This window comes from Myotis daubentonii, chromosome 17 (genome assembly GCF_963259705.1).
Source record: "Myotis daubentonii chromosome 17, mMyoDau2.1, whole genome shotgun sequence".
Classification (NCBI taxonomy): Eukaryota; Metazoa; Chordata; class Mammalia; order Chiroptera; family Vespertilionidae; genus Myotis; species Myotis daubentonii.
In genome coordinates, this window is record NC_081856.1 from 45,807,311 (window position 1) to 45,827,976 (window position 20,666).

At 42.8% G+C, this 20,666-nt stretch overlaps 1 protein-coding gene and 1 non-coding gene across 7 annotated transcripts in view; one reads left to right on the top strand and one right to left on the bottom strand.

The window, feature by feature from the left end:
* The window catches only part of NDUFAF6 (NADH:ubiquinone oxidoreductase complex assembly factor 6), a 63,309-nt gene that overhangs the window by 12,001 nt on the left and 30,642 nt on the right, over positions 1-20,666 (bottom strand). The window contains exons 1-7 of one of the 6 annotated variants that reach the window (XM_059672212.1): positions 16,982-17,187; positions 13,510-13,609; positions 12,073-12,195; positions 8,277-8,333; positions 3,563-3,665; positions 2,143-2,276; positions 983-1,084 (exon numbers count right to left, since the gene is read on the bottom strand). In XM_059672212.1, coding sequence (XP_059528195.1) covers positions 983-1,084; positions 2,143-2,276; positions 3,563-3,665; positions 8,277-8,333; positions 12,073-12,195; positions 13,510-13,609; positions 16,982-17,151 — 789 coding nt within the window. In that variant the 5' untranslated portion in view covers positions 17,152-17,187. Of the gene's footprint in view, positions 1-982; positions 1,085-2,142; positions 2,277-3,562; positions 3,666-8,276; positions 8,334-11,278; positions 11,406-12,072; positions 12,196-13,505; positions 13,610-16,981; positions 17,188-20,666 lie in introns of those variants that run through there. The other 5 variants (XM_059672215.1, XM_059672214.1, XM_059672213.1 and 2 more) reach the window with 5 other exon arrangements.
* Positions 4,520-4,654, top strand: LOC132220192 (small nucleolar RNA SNORA20). The gene has a single exon (XR_009449709.1). It is a non-coding gene; the product is annotated as a small nucleolar RNA SNORA20 (small nucleolar RNA).

Consider the following 20,666-nt stretch of genomic DNA (forward strand, 5'->3'; position numbering starts at 1 on the left):
TTCCTTCCATGTGGATGGCTCCCAAATCTCTCTCCAGTTCTCATCTCCTTTCAAAGTCACAATCCTGCATTCGTTAACAGTCCATCTCCCTAAATGTCTTCTAATCCCCTTCTATTCAATGATGTCCAGCAGCTAGTCTGTCTACTGGTCCTAGTGTACCACTGCTTTTTTACTACTATAGTCTTTGAATGGCCCCATCATCATCGCTACTTGAACTCTGTGCAGCCTTCAACTTCCCCTCTTCCTGATCCTGCCACAATCCAATGAGTTATCAAGTCTAGTTGATTCTAGCTCTGGGTTTTGTGTGTGTGTGTGTGTGTGTGTGTGTGTGTGTGTACACGTACATAAACATCCACCTTCTCTAAATCAGACACTCTTAAATGTGGCAAAAGGAGATTATTCACTAGTGATTATTATTAGAGTAGCAGGATGAAAGCCAAATTACAGCATGAACAGTGTCAGGGCGGCGAGGGCCTTGAGGTAACAATGAATGCAGACCACTTATTCAAAAAAGGTTAATTGTGAGGGAAAATAAGAAACAGGAGGGCCCACAGGATGCCGATAACCTCAGAAGGCAGCAGCAACAGCCAGAAGATAAGAGACAAGTCATCGGAGAGGCCAACTGAAAACCCCAGCGGGGACCGCTGAGCATGCAAGGTCCTGGGAAGGGAGGAGAGGCATCAGCCCTGCAAGGCATGAGGCATGAGGCACGCCGCCTGAGAGACAGAAATGGTGAGTGATGATCAGAGTGGAGCCTAATGAGGAAGCCCAGTAAAGGGGCACACATTTGCTGAAAGGGAGGAAGCGGTATTTTTGAAAAGTGGAGAAAGTTTACAATAGTCCCTGAGATATAGCCACTGGGATTTCAATGAAAGTTGGAATACAGTCTGCCAAGTAGGGAACAGTATGATCTAGGAACAGCCACACCTAGAAAGGATAGTTTCCTAAATGATTTGGGTGGGGGGGGGGGGGGGCTACTTACATGCTTCAAGTGCAAGTGCGCCTGGCTGGCAATGTCATATATCACATCTCTTACATTTTTATCTTGGTTCTTCCGTAGAAAATCCTCTTGTGAAACACCATGCTGTGTTGAAAAATATTATATTAGCAATTAAAAAGTGTACTTAAAACTAACTTAGCTCAAGAAAACAGGTGAGAGAACAGTAAGTACAATATAATGTCTATTTTGTTTTTAAAAATATATGGATGTGTACATATGTGTACGTGTGGCTGTGCATATATACACAGTCTCTCTCTCTCTCTCTCTCTCTCGGAAGAATATGCAACAGGATGATAATTAACAACAGTTGTAGTAGTAGAACAAAAATACACAAGCAAGAGCCCTAGCTGGTTTTGCTCAGTGGATAGAGCGTTAGTCCTGGGTTCGATTCCAGTCAAGGGCACATGTCCAAGTAGCAGGCTTGATCCCCAGTAGGGGGCGAGCATGAGAGAGCCAATCAATGATTCTCATCATTGATGTTTCTACCTCTCTCTCCCTCTCCCTTCCTCTCTGAAATCAATAAAAATATATCTTAAAAAAATACACAAGCAAGAAAACAAACATATAAGATGTTTTAAAAGCACAGACAATAATGACTCTCATACAGAAAATAAAAGTTCTCATAAACAATATTCTTGTCTTAAGGATGATTTCCTCCTCTAAAATAAACAACAGGCTGGTTCTGGCCAGGTAGCTCAGTAGGTTGGAGCCTCATTCCAATATGCCAAGGTTGTGGGTTTGATCCCAGGTCAGGGCACATACAAGAATCAACCAATGAATGCGTAAGTATGTGGAACAACAAACCAATGTTACTCTTTCTCTCTCTCTTCTCTCCTCAATTAAATAATAAAATAAAATAAAAAAGAACAGGCCAAGCTAACAGCAGGAATAATTACTGTCATTGCTTGGAAGGGAGTAAGCATCCACATGAAGCTACACCAAGTGAGGTTCTCCAGATTTCCTTACTCATAGCTCCACCAGAGACCGAAAATGCCTGACTGACAAAAATTCTCACTTGATAACCAAGGAGCCGAAAAGAAATATGCATTCATTTCAAAGCAGTTACTTGAATAGACAAAGCAAAGAGCCAAGAAATAACATCCTTCCCATCTTCCTGAGGTAAGTACAAGTAACAGCCTTACCAGCATACAAATGTCCATGGGAAGGAACACCCTTCTTCTGCTAGTGTGATAGGGCGTGGCTCTCAAGCAAGTGACAATGCCGTGCGCCTTTCCAATGTGACTTGCAGCGTGATCTGCATGAAGATCCTTTACACCTATGGTTTTGAAAGCAATCAACAGGACTGCTCTTTAAATGCATAAGTCAACAGAAGTACAAAGAGAAATTACCTACACATGTGAAACTAATTGTTTATCCTAATGCATTCACATCTGAAAAACAGGATTTATGAGTAAAATGGGCACAAAAACAAGCTGACTACTAAGCAGGTTTCTGAACTTGAACTTCTAAATAAGTTGTCCTCAGACTATATCCCACTAAGAGCACATTTGGAATTGTAATCAGCTATCATGGAAAAACAACACGAGTGTTTCATTTCTTCTCAGTGCAACGTCCATACGACCTCACTTTAAGTATATTCTGCTCTTTGCTCCCTCCTTTCATTGTGTTGGCAAACATGTCACCGAATGCGCAGGCAGAACAGGCCTGGGAAATTCAATATGCACAGGATAAAATAACATTTATTCCTTTAGGGTGACATAAAAATATATTACCTTCTCCAAATGGATGTTACTGTCCTTGTGCCAAGTAATTTCCTCATTACAATCCTCATTACTATAAGTCCTTCCCAGCTTAGAGGCTTAAAAAATCATCAGCCCTGGCCTGTTTGGCTCAGAGGTTGGAACGTCAGCCTGCGACCGAAAGATCTCGGGTTCGATTCCCGGTTGGGACGTGTGCAGGAGGCAACCAATTGATGCGCCTCTCTCACGTCGATTTTTTTTTTCTTTCTCTCTCTGTCTCTCCCCTTCCTTTTCCACTCTCTCTAAAAAAATCAATGGAAAAAATATTTTCGGGTGAGGATTAACTAACATAAAAAAATAAAATAAACATCAGCAATTACCAGATTATTAACTATGACATTCCCATGAAGTAGATAAAGTATTTTTTTAAAATATATTTTTATTGATTTCAGAGAGGAAGAGAGATAGAAACATTAATGATTTGAGAGAATCACTGATTGGCTGCTTCCTGCACACCCCCCACTGGGGACCGAGCCCACAACCTGGGCATGTGCCTTTGACCAGAATCAAATCCGGGACCCTTTAGTCCGCAGGCTGATGCTCTATCCACTGAGCCATACCCGACACAGCTAAAGTATTTTTATTGGAGCCTAAGTATTGTGATTAGTCTGCACTCCAAAGACAAACATATATTCCTCTTCTTGCTCAAAAAAAATACATATATAGCTGTTCCTTTACAAAAGATGCAAAGAAAAACTTCAGTGTTAAAGTGGTTAGATTGTCAAATTATGAAAGAATGAAGTCTAAAACGTGTTTTATTCAGAAAAAGAGAAGTTATGAAATTAAAAAACACACAACTTACCCAATATTTCTAGTGTTAAATAAAGAAGAGAACTCTGTGTGTTTTCGGCATAATTTTCCAGTTCCTGGATATTACGATATGCTTTGTCATCCAAATTTTTTTCCTATAATCAAACAAAGGCAAATCAAGTTGCTGAATTATCCAAATTTATAAAGACATGATTTTTTGCCTAACAGAGCTGAATAATAAAAATATTAAGTATATACTGTTTATACAAAGTAAAAGATTAAAATGAAATTAAGATATGAAAGTTCTACACAATCTTACAAATCACCCCTCAAAATAAATACCTAGGATTAATCTCAATGCACAAATCACCATGAACATAGGTTGGCTTAATTTTTAATTCCTTCGAAAGCCCAAGTTATCACGAAAAACTGACTTTACTGAGCTCTTACTTCAGCACTACACATTATCTTTTTAATCTTAGCATCCCCCCAAAGATAACAAAATAATACTTTTCCCATTTTGCAGATGAAGAAACTGAGTCATGGACACATTAAGTAATATTTCTAAGGTCACATTCTATATAATAAAACCCTAATATGCAAATCGACAACACGGTGGAATGACCGGTTGCTCTGATGCACATTGACCAGCAGGGGGCAGATGCTCAACACAGGAGCTGCCCCCTGGTGGTCAACACACTCCCACAAGGGGAGCACCACTCAGCCAGAAGCCAGGCTCGCTGTTCCTTAGTGCTGCCATGGAGGCGGGAGAGGCTCCCGCCACTACCACTGCGCCTGCCAGCCATGAGCACAGAGCGGGCGTAAGCTGGCAGGCGGACATCCCCTGAGGGGTCCTGGACTGCGAGAGGATGCAGGCCAGGCTGAGGAACACTCCTCAGTGCACGGGCCTCTAGTAGCTAATAAATGGTGGAGATAGGATTCAAGCCACACATTTTGACTGTCAAGTCCATGCTCTCAATAAGGAAAAGGTGCCTAGGAAAAGAAAGGACTTCCCATTTATTTGCTGCTATAGTCTTTACAATGATATGAGCAGTTATATGCACAGGATAAAATAACATTGGACCACTGTCAATTGAGATGGAGTAACCATTTCATCTCTTCTGCATGCATAGCTTAGACAAATGTAAAAAAAAAAAAAAAAAAAAGAAAGGAGACTCATAACTCAGTCTCTCCACCCCAAAAATAAGTCTTCTATAATAATAAGAGTGTAATATGTTAATTAGACCGAACAACCTTCTGGACGACCACGTTATGACATCCACTGGCGCCAGGCCAGCCAAGGCAGGTGAGATGCAATTGGTCGGGGGCTCGGCCATCACCTCATGATCGCCCCATAGAGGGAGGCCCAGGCTACTGACTGTCGGGCTGTGGTGGGTGGGTGGGGCCTCCCTCTGTGAAGAAAGCCCGGGTCCCGGGTGCCAGAAGGACCCAGTGCCAGCAGCTGGGGGAAGGAAGGCCTACTCTTGCACAAATTTCGTGCACTGGGCCTTTAGTGGTCAATAAAGTAACAGGATTGATGAACTGAGCACAACTCTATTCACTCTATTCAAGAAACAAAAAAATGTAAATCCTAGTAAAAGCTAGCCACTTTTATAATAATACATTAACAAAGACTCTGTTTTCAAGGTGATACACCCTTCCTCTTCTTTTTAATCAGAAAAAATTGATACCAGCAATGATTCCAGGGGAAAAGAAATATGTCCAAATCTTTTATATTTAAAAAAATGACATAACTCATATACCATAAAATTTATCTTTTTAAAATATATTAGGTCAATGGTTTTTAGTATATTGACCAAGTTACACAACTATCACCACTACCTAATTTTGGAATTTCTTTTTTGTTGTTGTTTGTTTTTTTTTCTGTAATCCTCACCTGAGGATATTTTTCCACTGATTTTTATAGAGAGACAGAGAGCGACACATCGACTGGTTGTCCCCTGCACAGGCCCCAACCAGGGCTGGGGATTGAGCCTGCAGCCAAAGTACGTGCCTTTGACTAGAATTGAACCTGGGACCCTTCAGTCTGTGGGCCGAGGTTCTATCCACTGAGCCAAACCAGCTACAGTGAATCCCGGAATGTTTTCATCACCAAAAAGAACTCCATATCCAGGAAGCAGTCACTTCCCATTTCCCTTCCCCCCATCTCCTGACAAGCCACGAATCTACCTTCTGTTCCCATGGATTTGTCTGTTCTGGACATTTTATAAAAACACAATGATACAATATGTGGCTTTTTGTATCTGGCTTCTTTTAATTAGCAGGTTACTAAGGTTCATACAAGTCTAAGCTTCTATCAGTACTTCATTCTTTTTAATTGAAGAAATTATAAACAATATTCCATTGTATGGATATACCATATTTTGTTTATTCATTCATTGATAGACTATGAGTTGTTCCCGTTTTTGGACTATGCTGCTATAAACATTGTATACAAGTTTTGTGTGGACATATATTTTCATTTCTCTTGGTATATAACCTAGGAGTAAAATGCTGGGTCTATAGTAAACTCTGTTTAATTTTTGAAAAACTGTTTTTCCAAAGCAGCTTTACCATTTTACATTCCATGAGGAATGTACGAAGGATTCCAATTTCTCCACATTCTCACCAATATCTTTTTTATTATAATCTACATAATCTACATATGAAGCAGTATCTCATTGTGTTTTTTATTTACGTTTCCCTAATGATGAACATATCTTCAGGTGCTTATTGGTCATTGGTATATCTTCTTAAAGAATGTTTACTCAGATTCTTTGCCTATTTTTTAATTGGATTATCTGTCTTTTTTAAGTGTTTAGCTCTAAGAATTCTTTACATAGTCCAGATACTAGTCTCTTATCAAATATATAACTGGCAAATACTTTTTCCCATTCTATGAGCTGTCTTTTAACTTCCTTAAATTTTTTAATTTTGATAAAGTCCAATTACCATGTATATATTTTATTTCTTGTGCTTTTGTTATCATATCTAAGAAATCACTGCCCATCCTAAAGTCACAAAAACTTATGCCTATGTTTTCTCCTAAGAGTTTTACAATTGTCTTACATTTAGGTTTTTGATCCATTTTGAGTAAGTTTTTGTATACGGTGTGAGGTAGGAGTCCAAATTCATTCTTTTGCATGTGGCTATCCAGTTTTCCCAACATTTGTTGAAACAAATATTTTCCCCACTGAATTATCTTCACACTCTTGTCAAAAATCAACTGACTATAAATATATGGGTTTATTGTTGGACTCTCAATTCTATTCTATTGATCTGTATGTCTATTCTATATCAATACCATAGTTTGATTCCTGTAATTTTGTAGTTAAGTTTCGAAATCAAGAAATATGAGTCCTCGAACTTTGTTCTCCTTTTTCAACATTGTTTTGGTGATTCTGGGTCCCTTGCATTTGCTTAAGAATTTTAGGATCAGCTTGTCAATTTCTGTAAAAAAGGCAGCTGGAATTTTTATAGGCACTGCATTGAATCTATGAGGGAGATTGAGCACAGTCCTTTACTTTTAAATATTTCTCCCTACAAATGCTAAGTGTTATTATTCCATTAAATAGGAAAGCAATCTCTGCCTTAAGTTTTCCAATTTTCTTAATGTCATAAAACCAGGACATCTGAAAAAATGATTTTCTTAGTGCTAATTAACTCTATAGGTCAACTGAGCAATTTTTTTTAATGTTGAAGCCACCATCTCATTTTGGCTAATATTATTACTAGAGGCCTGGTGCACTAATTCGTGCACAGGTGGGGTCCCTCTGGGTGGCCTGTAGGGATCAGGCCGAAACCCACAATCCAACGCCGCCTGCAGATCCTACTTGCCGCTCCCACTTATCCCAGCCCCACTGTGCCTGCCGCAGGTTTGTGCCCAATCAGTCCCGATAGGGAGAGGCTCGCAGCGCTCGCCAGCCATGAGCCCTGCGTCTGGCGTCCTCCCAAGGAGAGTGGCCTGCAGATCGGGCTGAAACCGGCTCTCCAACACTCCCTGAGGGGTCTCAGATTGCAAGAGGGCGCAGCCCAGGCTAAGGGGCCCTACCAGTGCATGAACGGGCCAGGGAAGGACAGTGGGAGGCCTCCAGGGCATGTCCGGCCCATCTCGCTTAGTCCCAATCGGCTGGACCCCAGCAGTAAGCTAACCTACCAGTTGGAGCATCTGCCGCCTGGTGGTCAGTGCACATCATAGCAACTGGTCGACCAGTTGACTGTCTGCCCCCTGGTGGTCAGTGCACGTCATAGCGACGGTCAACCAGTTGACTGTCTGCCACTTGGCGGTCAGTTCATGTCATAGTGAGTGGTTGAGTAGCCTTAGCATATCATTAGCATATTTCGCTTTGATTGGTTGTTCAGTTGTTTTGCTGTTCAGTCTATTTGCATATTACCCTTTTATTATATAGGATTACTATAGTTATGGTTATTCATAGATTATATCCACATAAAGTTAAGTAAACTTGCATTTCCATGGCAACAGTGCATTATAAACATCAGGCCAATGAGGACATTGAGCCAACAATGTATCAGAAAGATTGCACAAGTTAGCCCAGGTCATTGAGCAATTTGTGGGAACTATAATAGAACTCAGTTCTAAGAACTTAGCATAGGATTCTATTCACTAGAACCATCAAACTTTCCTTATTTCCTCTACTCTTTGGACAGAGATCCAAGAACTGGGTTGACTACTCAAATTTTGATGAAAAATTAATTTAAAGATTAAAAAGGAAGAAAAATGTAAGACTTGAGCAATTTCAACTTACTCTTTCATCAATGATTTTCATAAGCCATCTTTTAGTCAGATTATGTCTTTTGACAGCCTAAAAAAAAGAAGAGTATTATAAATTTTTAGAAAGCACTAGAAATGACTTCTGCAGACCTGAATAAAAATAAATAAACCAAATACAAAACTAGGAAAGGGAACATTTGTAATAACTCACCACCAAATAAACAGCTGTGTTAAAGCAATACCAGGAAAAAAGAAAATGTCCCTAGAAAATATTTCCAAGTCAAGATAATACAGTGGGGCCTTGACTTACAAGTGTCCCGACTAACGAGTTTTTTTGAGATACGAGCCGTCTCTCGGCCGATTTTTTGCTTTGAGTTGAAAGCTCAAAAAAATTCGGGTTACAAGCCAGCTTCAGATACCCCACCGCTAGTTGGCGCAGCAAACATCACAGTGATTTGACATATGAGTAATTTGAGCTCCATCACGGAACGAATTAAACTCGTAAGTCAAGGTCCCACTGTATATCTAAAACTTTTCCACTAGTCTGTATTTTTTAATATACTATTAGTAGTTTAATGATTCTACTTTCAAACAAACACAAGAATTAAATACCCAAGCTTCTGTTATTGATGCACCCTGATGTCTATGCTTGCTTATTACATGCAAACTTCTTTCCATAGGATAAAGATTCTAATGAATAAAAATAACCACTTATCCAAAAGGAAAAGAGTAACTAAAACTCCAAAGGGAATAATCTGCAAGGCACAGTATTACTTAAGCAAGTAAAAACACTCTAGTAGAAAAGACCATACCCTATGCCCACATCTCAGTCTCTAAAAGCATTTCTCCCAAAGAAACAGGGATCCAAAGAAATGAGCAATTTCCAGAGTTGGGCAAGGGAGAGTTAATATGATCCCTAGAGTATCGTATTGTTCCAGAAAATAGAAAATGCTCAAAAAAATTATGGGAGGCAGTTTGAAAGGGCTTCCCACTGTCCAAATCTGGGACTATTTGAACACCAAAATAAATTAAGTTTAGTAATGTACTATAAACTACTGGAAAAAAATAGAATTTCATGAGTTTATAACAATAATTAATAGACAAATAAATAAATATAGGAGAGTGAGAGATAAAAAATTGGTTACTGCCAACTGGTAAATGTGCTCAGAGTATTAGAATTGGAAAATGAGCATTTTGCAATCATAATAGTAAAGACTGAATCAGACACGAACCATCAATGAATGCTATGTTTCAGGGGAAATGAATGAGGAATAGAGTTTTTGCACTGTCTTGTAGTTGCCAGGAGAATTATAATTATACAGTGGGAAAACCAGGCAACATCCTGACTGGATGATGAGCATTAACAATGCCAACAAGGTGCAGATGTACAAAATATGCCTTCAGATGTGACACCCGAAGAAGACATCCTCTATGCAGTATTATGGCCAAGAATGCACAACATGAGAAAACATCAGATGAATCCAAAATGAGTAATGTTCTATTAAAATTGGAGGGGCTATCCTCTTTGAAAAGGTAATGTCATAGAAAAGAAAGGAAGGCTGTGGAAATGTTACAGATTAAAATAGGCTTAAGAGATAAGACAAATATTACCTGACCTTAGACTGAATCCTATACTGGAGGGAAAAAACACTACAGTGGACATTATTGGGTCAACTGACAAAACTGGAATATAAATGGAAAATTAGATAAAAAGTGTTATATCAAAGTTAAATTTACAAGTCGTAACTGTTTTGGTTATATAATAGAATGTCCCTATTCTTAGGAAATACTCACTAAAGCATTTAAGTTCTTCTATCTCATTCTGAGGGGAATCGAGATCAAGGTAAACAACAAATTATTTGTAGGAAGTTGAAAACCAGCTGAATAAAGCATTAAAACTTTGAAAACAGAAGTCGAACAGAATAAAGACCTTGGCTATAAACATAAATTTAAACTACAGAGAAATGGAGAAACACATATGAAATGTCTGAGAAATTAGATATTCAACTACTTTGTACTCTAAAAGCACCAATGAAAGAGTGCAGCAGGAACGTGCCCTCAGACAACAGTCACTGTTTCTCTACTTATCTCTTAAGGAGCCTGAGACTCTTCGAAGAACCAATGGGAGGTTTTACTGGACAGTGGTAATATAAGCATATGCTCCTGCAGAATGAGGAGGATAAAGAACATACAAGGAGGGCAAATGCTCTGAACACTACCTGCTCCTTTCAAATATTCGTATTAACCTTCAGCACTGGTCATATAAAAGAGCTGGCCAGCCCTGGCTGGTTTGGCTCAGTAGATGAAGCGTCGGCCTGCAGACCGGGGGTCCCGGGTTCGATTCCGGTCAAGGGCATGTGCCTTGGTTGCGGGCACATCCCCAGTGGGAGGTGTGCAGGGGGCAGTTGATCGATGTTTCTCTCTCATCGATGTTTCTGACTCTCTATCCCGCTCCCTTCCTCTCAGTAAAAAACCAATAAAATATATTTTTTAAAAAAAGAGCTGGCCAACATTAATCATTAAAATTTAAGCTGTTATTATAAAATTGGACAAATTGGCACAGATTTAAACATTCTGTAATTCAGATATGTCTTCTGTTTAAGAAAAGCCAAAGCAAGATAAATTTGTGTTAAAGGAATTTTGACTCTTCATGATATTTCCTGACTAAGGCCATAACTTTCAATGCAAGTCTTAGTATAAACCTCTACTGCAGTGAGGTTTGTGTATAAAATAATAAACAGCACCAGCCGGTTTGCCTGTAGATTCTGGTCAAGGGCTCATGCCCGAGTTGCTGGCTCGATCCCCAGTAGGGGGTGTGCAGGGGGCAGCCAATCAATGATTCTCTCTCATCATTGATGTTTCTATCTCTCTCTCCCTCTCCCTTCCTCTCTGAAATCAATAAATATGTATTTAAATAATAATAATAATCAACAGAAAGTTTCTGGATTTTAGAGACACTTTTCTCTAAACTGAGTCACCTAGGTTGAAGTTACTGAAGTGGGATGAATAGAGGTCAACAACTAATCTAATACTCACAGCTTCCCATCCACTTTTTCTTCTCAGTCCCTGCTGGAGGGGCCTGGCTTTCCATCCTTACTGGGGCTCTGTGAAGTCACACAATCTGGGGCCCAGAAACGGGGTCTGCCTCTGCTGGCGCACAGACCTGAGAAGAGGTGTACCACTGTCAGGTCTGTGAGTGGCTGCTGGCACAGAAACTGTCTTTCGGCACTCATCATATTACAGTGGGGACACAGATCAGTGACAAAAGCACCTAATTCCCTTCCTCTGTTCTCAATTTAGCATATTTCTAAACTGTGCATAGCTGTGTATGAATGAGGGTTCCATACAGCTGCTTTAATGTAAAACTATTATATACATCTATCTATACAAATAATACTCTAGCCCTTCGGTTTCCATTCTCTAATACCAAAAATTCATCAACAAATAGGCAATCCTATCAAACTAGAAAGGCAGTTTTAGATTTGTGTCTAGACAATACTGAGAGCACGTCTCCCTTCAGAGGTAGAACAGAAAATTTACCTGCCATTGCTTCAAATGTGTAGGGTTTAAATTCTGCAACCAAATATGTGGAAAATAACTGATAACAAAAAGTGACCAGATGCCTCTTTTTTCCTTTAATAAAGAAATACATCAAAAATCTGTGCAAATTATTCGTGTATAATTTTAAATTCTTCTCTCCAAACTAACATATATCAGAACATTACATGAGCCTAACAATCGTTTTAGGACAGACTGCCCATCACTATTATCCAAATTGTATGCATCAAAAATATGCTCAAATAAAATTCTTACAATTTTTTCTTTTTTACCTTCCACAGTTCAACGGCCACAGGCTGATGTGGTGGATTGTCACTGTATATGTCATCCACGGTTTTCTTCCAAAACTGCATTCGCATCAGTCCAATTGTCTTCTCCGAAACTGAATCCTTAATCTATAAATAGGGTTTTAAAACTTTAATAAATGCACTGTTGACAGCCTAAACAATCAATATTTATGACTGCATAATCACATAATTCAGCCAAAAACTATATGCATTTGTTTTAATTTTTCCTTAAAGTTAAACTGTTGTCATTATGAGTTTTCTAAGTAAAAGCTACAAATTACTTGGTGCTTATTCAAAAATATTTTCGAAAATAGAAGAGATTCTAGAAAACAACTGCAAGAAAAAACAAAGAGGAGGAGGAGTTTAGTTTAAAAGAAATTTAAGAACTAGATCAACCAGTCTTTACATGTAAACCTTATTGAATCCTGATTTGAAGAGAGAGAGAAATTGGAAAATCTGAACACCAGATGTTTAATGATATTAAGAAGTTACTATTAAGTTTTTAATGTATGATGATGGCATTATGGTTATTTCTAAGTGAGTTATCTTTTAGAGATACATCCTGAAATGTTGACAGATAGAAAAGTTTATCTGAAACGTACTTCAAAATAACCTGGAAGCAGAAGGATCTGCAAAACAGTATGGGTGAGGGGTGAGGTTGACTATAAAGGGAATGTTTTGGTTGCGGGGATTGTTCTCTCATGACTATGGTGGTGAGTACATGACTATGCATTTTTCAAAACCTATAGAACTGTATACCACAAAAAGTATTACTGTATGGACATTTTAAATAAACTCATTCATTCACTAAGTAATTATTTTACAGTCTCCTTCACCCACTACTAATTAAGAATGGCCTTGTGAGATTCAGGCAAGAAGCACCAATGCATGCTAAATCTAGGGGGTAAATATTTAAAACCTGAGATATAACTGATATGTAACAGTACATTAGTTTCAGGTATACAACGTGATTTGATATATGTATATATTGTGAAGTAATCACCACAATAAGTGTAGTTAACATCCATCAGTACACAGTTATAAACCTTCTTTTTCTTGTGATTAGAATGTTTAAGATCTACTCTTAGTAACTTTCAACATACAATACAGTATTACTAGCTATAGTCATCATGCTGTGCATTACATCCCCAGGACTTACTCATTTATAACAAAGCTTGTACCTTTTGACCACCCATTTCACCCATATCCCAGCCCTGTCGCTGGCAACCATCAACCTGGTCTCTGTATCTATGAGTTTGGGGGCTTTGTTTTCTTTGTCCTGCTTTAGATTCCGTATATGAGACCATACGATATTTGACTTTCTTTGTCTGACTTATTTCACTTATATTTCTTTATTGTTCAGCATTAAACACGTTATATCAACATTTTTGCAAATAATTTTAAAGGAATTTTAATACCAGCCTGAGCCAGTTCCACATTGAAGGCTCTCAGTGCAAAAGCAGAGCTTCTGGATTCTGTAGGAAGCAGCAGGGAGCATAAATAGCCTTCATAATCTCGTTTCCTGTAACAGGCAAAAAGAAAAAGACAGTTACTTTTGACTTCCAAACTGCACACAAAAAAATACTAACCAGAATTATCTGAAAATAATGAGGCTTCAATTCAAAAAAGGCCTGAAATTTCTTATATTCTACTAGGGGCCCGGTGCACGAAATTCGTGCACTGGGTGTGTGTGTGTGGGGGGGGAGTGTCCCTCAGCCCAGCCTGCCCACTCTCACATACTGGGAGCCCTCAGGCGTTGACCCCCATCACCCTCCAATCGCAGGATCGGCCCCTTGCCCAGGCCTGACGCCTCTGGCCTAGGCGTCCGGCCCAGGCAGCGGGGACCTGCAGTGGCAGCGGGGGGCGCCGCGATCGCGTGGGCTCCGCCCCTGCCCCTGCAGGATACCTCTGGCTGAGGCGTCCGGCCCAGGCAGCGGGGACCCACAGCTGCAGCGGCCCCGCGATCGTGGGCTTCGCTTTAGGCCCAGGCAAGGGACCCCTAGCTCCTGGGACTGCCAGCTTCGACCGTGTCCAGCTCCCATCGCTGGCTCCACCCCTACTTCCTGCTATCACTGGCCAGGGCGGAAAAGGCACCTGATTCTCCGATCATGGCTGGGGGGCAGGGCAAAGGCGGCCCCAGGGCCGCCTTTGCCCTGCCCCCCAGCTCTTAGCTCCCCCCTGGGTTTCCAATCACTGTCAGTGGCAGGGGGCTTCTTCCTGCTTTCCCTTTCGCCTCCCTGCATTGTGCCTACATATGCAAATTAACCACCATCTTGTTGACAGTTAACTGCCAATCTTGGCAGTTAATTTGCATACAGCCCTGATTAGCCAATGAAAAGGGTATCGTCGTATGCCAATTACCATTTTTCTCTTTTATTAGTGTTGATACCTTTTTTTCTACAGTTACTAAAAATGTATCTGCCTACAATCCCAGACCAGTTTAAAATAAGAAATAATTAATCTCCATTAATTTATTTTGCCTTATATAGTACTTATAATTTTAGTGGTTTCAGAGTCACTTTGTAAGAATTCAAATGAGCTACCAAAGTAGTTCCAGCAAGTCCTGGTATGAACTCGCAGTTTTTAATACATAGATAAATAAACAGATAAGACATAAAGACAGAAAACAATAGAGGGGTGTGGGGGTGCTCGCATGTATGCACACCCACTAGCACATGCTGTACTTGTTTCCTAGCGATATCTGCTGAGTGCGCCTAGAAGCAATGCTACTCCTCCCACCTTGGCCGCAGTATCAGCAAACACCCGACACCTAGATCTTGGTTTCTAAATACCTTTCTCCACTGAACAAACAAACAAACAAACAAACGCTAGGAATCCTTGGAGGAAAGACTGACTCCGGGACTGGGGCGGGGAAAATGCAAGATAAGCCTGAAACACCTTCTTGAGCAGAAAGAAATGTTCAAAGAATGAAGGGGTTTGTCAAAAGGACAAAGAAATGGACATGATCAAGTTCCCTTTGGCCACATCTGGGACAATCTGAATATCAAGAAATAATGACAGTTAACAGACTGTAACAGGACCCAAGAGCCTATATCAACATAAATGAAGGACTAAATAGCCCTGGCTGGTGTGGCTCAGCGGTTATGAGCATCAGCCTAGGCACAGGAGGGTTGTGGGCTCAATTCCAGGTCAAGGGCATGTACCTGGGTTGCAGGTTCCATCCCCGGTCCCAGTCAGGGCACGTGCAGGAGGCAACCAATCGATCTCTCTCCCTCTCTCTTTCTCTCTCTCTCCTCCCTCTCCCCTCCTTCCCTCCCTTTCACTCTCTCTAGAAATCAATGGAAAAAGTATCGTAGGTGAGGGTTAACAGCAACAACAAAAAAAGAAGAAATAGGAAGAGAAGGAAATACTTCACCACCAGCACAACATCAACTGATAAACCTAGAAAACATGGTATTTTTTAAAATTTTCATTTGATAACTATCAAAGTAACAACTGACTCAAGCAAAAGAAAATCAATCTAGAAATGATAAACAGATGAAAGCTGGATAGAAATGGGATACTTACACAGTACCGAACTCCTCACAAAATAGGCACTACTTACTAATTAGCATTCTTTTTAATATATATTTTATTGATTTTTTTTTTTTACAGAGAGGAAGGGAGAGGAATAGAGAGTTAGAAACATCGATGAGAGAGAAACATCGACCAGCTGCCTCCTGCACATCCCCTACTGGGGATGTGCCTGCAACCCAGGTACATGCCCTTGACCGGAATTGAACCCGGGACCTTTCAGTCCGCAGGCCGGACACTCTATCCACTGAGCCAAACCGGTTAGGGCCTAATTAGCACTTATTCATTAAACTTATAGGGGAGAAACCTGCAAGACACCTTCTCAACCAAAGAATAAAAAGTTCACATCCCAGGAATAAGATAAATCAATGTCCTGTGCTTCTTGACAGGATGCCGAGAAAAGCACAGCAGGACTCGTCTAACACACCGGCCGGAAATGCATGAATCACGAGGAAGCAGTAAGTGAACCCAAATGAGGGGTTCTATGAAGTGGCCGGCCTATGCGCTTTTAAAAACGCCAAGATCAGAGAGAAAGCCGGGAGCGGGCGGGGTGAGAGGTCACCCAAAGGCCTCGTGTGCGTGCACATCAGCATCACCCACGGACACGGGGCGGTGAGGGCTTGTCCTGGGTGCGGGAGGGGCGTCAATCGCGGTAAAAGGAGACACATGTCATACTTAAAAACAATAAAAAACAAAAATAAAATTGACAGGAACCTAAAAACAAAAACAAAGGTCAAGCTCATGAAACATAAGCAAAGGCTGAGAACCGGTCCCAGGTTGGAGAAAACGAAAGACATGTAACAACGAAAGGTAGCACATGATCCCAATGTAACGAAGGACATAATAAGAATCACCAGCAAAATCCACACCGATTCTATGGGTTAGAATCAGTGGTTCTCAACCTTCTGGCCCTTTAAATGCAGTTCCTCATGTTGACCCCCAACCATAAAATCATTTTCGCTGCTACTTCATAACTGTCATGTTGCTACTGTGATGAATCGCCATGTAAATATCTGATATGCAGGGTGGTCTTAGGCGACCCCTGTGAAAGGGTCGTTCGACCGCCAAAGGGGTCGCGACCCACAGGTTGAGAACCGCTGGTTCGATGGTCACATCGGGTCCATTGCGATGTCCTAACTTTGACAGCTGTACGGTGACCACATGGGAGAGAACCCTGTGCCGCGTAAAAGCTCCCGGTGCCTCACACCCCACGCCCCCTCCCCCCGGAGCCCCCGCGCCGCGGGACACGGGAAGGAGCGGGTCCGCCCGCCCGCCCCCCGCGGCCCGAGTGCGGCCGCCCCCGCCCGAGCGCCGCCCCGCTGCTCCCCGACCTCCCGCGGGGCAGGCCGCGCCCGCTCACCGGAGCAGCTCGAGACAGTAGCGGTCAGCGCCCGCGCCGCCGGCTCCGCTGGCTGCAGCCACGCTCCGCCCCGAGCCCGCGGGCCCCAGGGGCCGCCGCCCGCGCGCCCACACGCCGGGCCCGCCCGGCCGCAGGGGGCCCCAGGCCCAGCCCAGCATGGAGGCCGCCATGACACCGACGCCGCGTGCCCTTCGACCCCGCGCCGTCGGCCCGCGGCCACGCCAGGCCACGCCCCCTGCGACCCCGCGCGCTCCCGGCGGCGGCGGGAAGCGGCGCCGGGACGCCGTGGCTCGGAGGAGCGGCAGGGGGCGCTGTGGTTCTCTGCTCCGCGCCGCCGCCGCGCTCACTGCTGCTGCTCGGCTCCAGGAAAGCCCTGCGTCAATGCAACCGCTCCCGCCAGCTCCTTCGAAAGATGTACGTACCCAGGTAGGAGACTGGAGAATACTTGGACAGATTGCTAGCTGGATGTATAACTTTTAAACGTGCATCTCCATAGTAGGTGAGCCTCCTTAGGTACTCGCTTATCCTCAGGCCCCTCGATATTAGAGTTGGGTCTAGTTGCGGCGACCTGGCCTGGTGCAAGCCAGCAGCTGCCTGCATCTGGGTCCCCGCTGGCACCTCCTGCCTCCCGAGTTGCCTTAACTGCTCATGCTGCAGCCAGCCCGGTTCTTTCTGAAATGTGCATCCATCTGATCGTGACCCTTCCCTGTTGGACCACCATTTTCCTGCGCGTTGGATAGAGCCCCTCCATGATATACCCTCTTTAGCTTTCACTCTCAACTCTGGCTATGTATTTGCAGTTGTGCCTCCAGCGTAACGTTTCTCCTAAACTCTGTGGTCGGGGGCCCAAGAACTCTCTCCAGCCCCGGCTGGTTTGGCTCAGTGGATAGAGCGTTGGCCTGCGGACCGAAGGGTCCCAAGGTTCGAACCCGGTCAAGGACACATGCCCACTGGAGGGCGTGCAGGAGGCAGCCAATCAATAATTCTCTCTCATCATTTATGTTTCTATCTCTCTCTCCCTCTCTGAAATCAATATCTATATCAATAGATAGATAGATAGATAGATAGATAGATAGATAGATAGATCCTCTCTCCAATTCATCCTGCTTTGGTTTTGCCTCTCTTCAGCCCACGCAGGGCCTCAGTCCTTCCTGCACCATGTCCTCTTTTCCCTCTGGGCTCCTGTTCCTTAGCTCTGGCAGGCACACACTAGTGTTCTCACACCAGTTTAAACCTGCTCCTTTTAAAAAGAAAAATCACTCACCTTCATCTCCAATTCTGATCTCCCGCCTGCCTCGCTGGCCTTTTCCATCTGGACACCTTGCCATTACTTCACAGGTCACATGTCTAAAAACCAAATCAAACGGCCTCCTCTCCTGACTCTCTTTACTCATCTGGACCGTGTCCCCCTTCTCGCAACCAAGCGAAACACTTTGGAGTCGACATTACCTCTTCCTCACCTGCATGTCCAAGACGACCTACTGCGAGTTCCACATGACTGACAAAAGGGCCAGGGGCAAGACAGGAAGGAGTCCTTTGCCACTTTTGCGCCCTGACACATAGCAGTACGTGTGCTGCTGTAAGCATTAAATAATAAGGTCTAGTCTTGAGTCTAATGTCAGATTTCATAGTGGTGATGACTGTAAACAACATATTGGGTATCTGTAAAACCGTTATGTGCTGCTAGAGGCCCGGTGCACGAATTTGTGCACGGGTGGGGTCCCTCGGGGTGGCCTGCGGAGATCGGGCCCCAGCTCGCACCCACAGCCTCGCAGCTCCACAGCCCGGCCTGGCACCCTGCCTCGGCCTGGCGCCGACCCCTCACCTGCTCCACCATCCGGCCCTGCTCTTGTCCTCTTGTTGAGGCCCATCAGGGCTGGCAGTGCCTCCACTGCTGCGCACTGCCAGAACCGCATCGCCAATGCCCGCCATGTTCCACACTGCCCCCTGGTGGTCCGCACACATCAAAGCAAGCAGTTGAACTCCTGGATGAAGGGCCGCCCAAGGGGACAATTTGCATATTCGGCCTTTATTATATAGGATGAAAATGTCTGTGATTTCATTTGGTGACAAGATCACAGTTACTGCTAATACTTTATGCTTGGTTCCCTATATTCATAGTTGAAGCAAATGCTGAATTTTATTATTTTTATTTTTATTTTATATATATATATTTTATTGATTTTTTACAGAGAGGAAGGGAGAGAGATAGAGAGTCAGAAACATCGATGAGAGAGAAACATCGATCAGCTGCCTCCTGCACATCTCCCACTGGGGATGTGCCCACAACCCAGGTACATGCCCTTGACCGGAATCGAACCTGGGACCTTTCAGTCCGCAGGCCGACGCTTTATCCACTGAGCCAAACCGGTTTCGGCCAAATGCTGAATTTTAGTTAGCAGTCAGTGAAAATACAGATGTCAATTTTTCCCCTGCCGCTTGAAGGGTACAACCCAGAATTTACACATATCGCATTGGCTCATAGCCCATTGTTCAAAACTTACTCTTCTACCAAGGAAGCTGGGAAATAGTCTTTATTCCAGGCAGCCATGTGCCCAGTTAGAAATCAGGGGTCCTATTGTTATTGAAAATAAGGAGAATGGATTTTGGGAAACCACTGACCAAAAAAAAAAAGAACCAGATGCTATGAAAGAACTTAACAAGGAGTCCTGGCTGGCATGGCTCAGGTGGCGGAGCCTCAACCCATGTACCAAAAGTTGGCAGGTTCAATGCCAGGTCAGGGCACATTCCCAGGTTTCAGGCTGGATTCCCAGCAGGGGGCATGCAGGAGGCAGCCAGTTGATGTTTCTCTCTTCTTTCTCTAAAATCAATAAAAACATTTTTTTTTAAATAAAAAAGAATCTAACAAGGAGTCCTAATCCAGATTATGGGGTCAGGGAAAGTATCTCTTTCCCTGAAAGTATTTCAGATTTAACAGTTAATCTAAATCTGAAATATATTTAATAGTAACTATACCTGTTACTTAGCGTGTTTACCATGTACTAGGAATCCTTCATTCAGTTTCACAGCAACCATGTTCAGTGTGACTCGTCAGATTTTAGCACAAAAAGTCCTGCATCCCAGAAGACCCCTCAGACTGGGGCAGACCAGATGACTGTCACTCTATTGGTACTATTGCTATCACCCCCATTTTATAGAAAAAGGGTAAATAATTTGCCCAACGTTACACAGCTAGGAATTGACAGCAGCAGGTTTTACAACTAGGAAGACTGCTTCAGAATTCAGCTGCGTAACTACTGTACAGTTTGCTAGAGCAGCCATGACTTCTTTTCTCACAATTCTGAAGGCCAGATATCTGACGTAGATATTAGCAGAATTGATTTCTCCTGAGGCCTCTTGCCTGGGCTTGTAGATTGCCTTCTCCCTGTGTCCTCACATGCTCTTCCCTCGATGTGTGTTTGTGTCGTAGTGGATAAGCGCCTACCCGAATAACCTCATTTTACCTTAATTGCGTCTTTAAAGGCCCTATTTCTAAATAACAGTCATATTCTAAGGTACTGAAGGTTAGGATTTCAACATAAGAAAGGGGGTGGGGGGGAGCACAATTTAGTCCTCAACAACTACTATGTTCTGCTGCCAGGCAAAGAGTAGGATTAGTGTTCCACCAGAGGGAATGGCATGTGCAAAAGCCCTGCATCCATAAAGGGTTCAGCACATTCAAAGA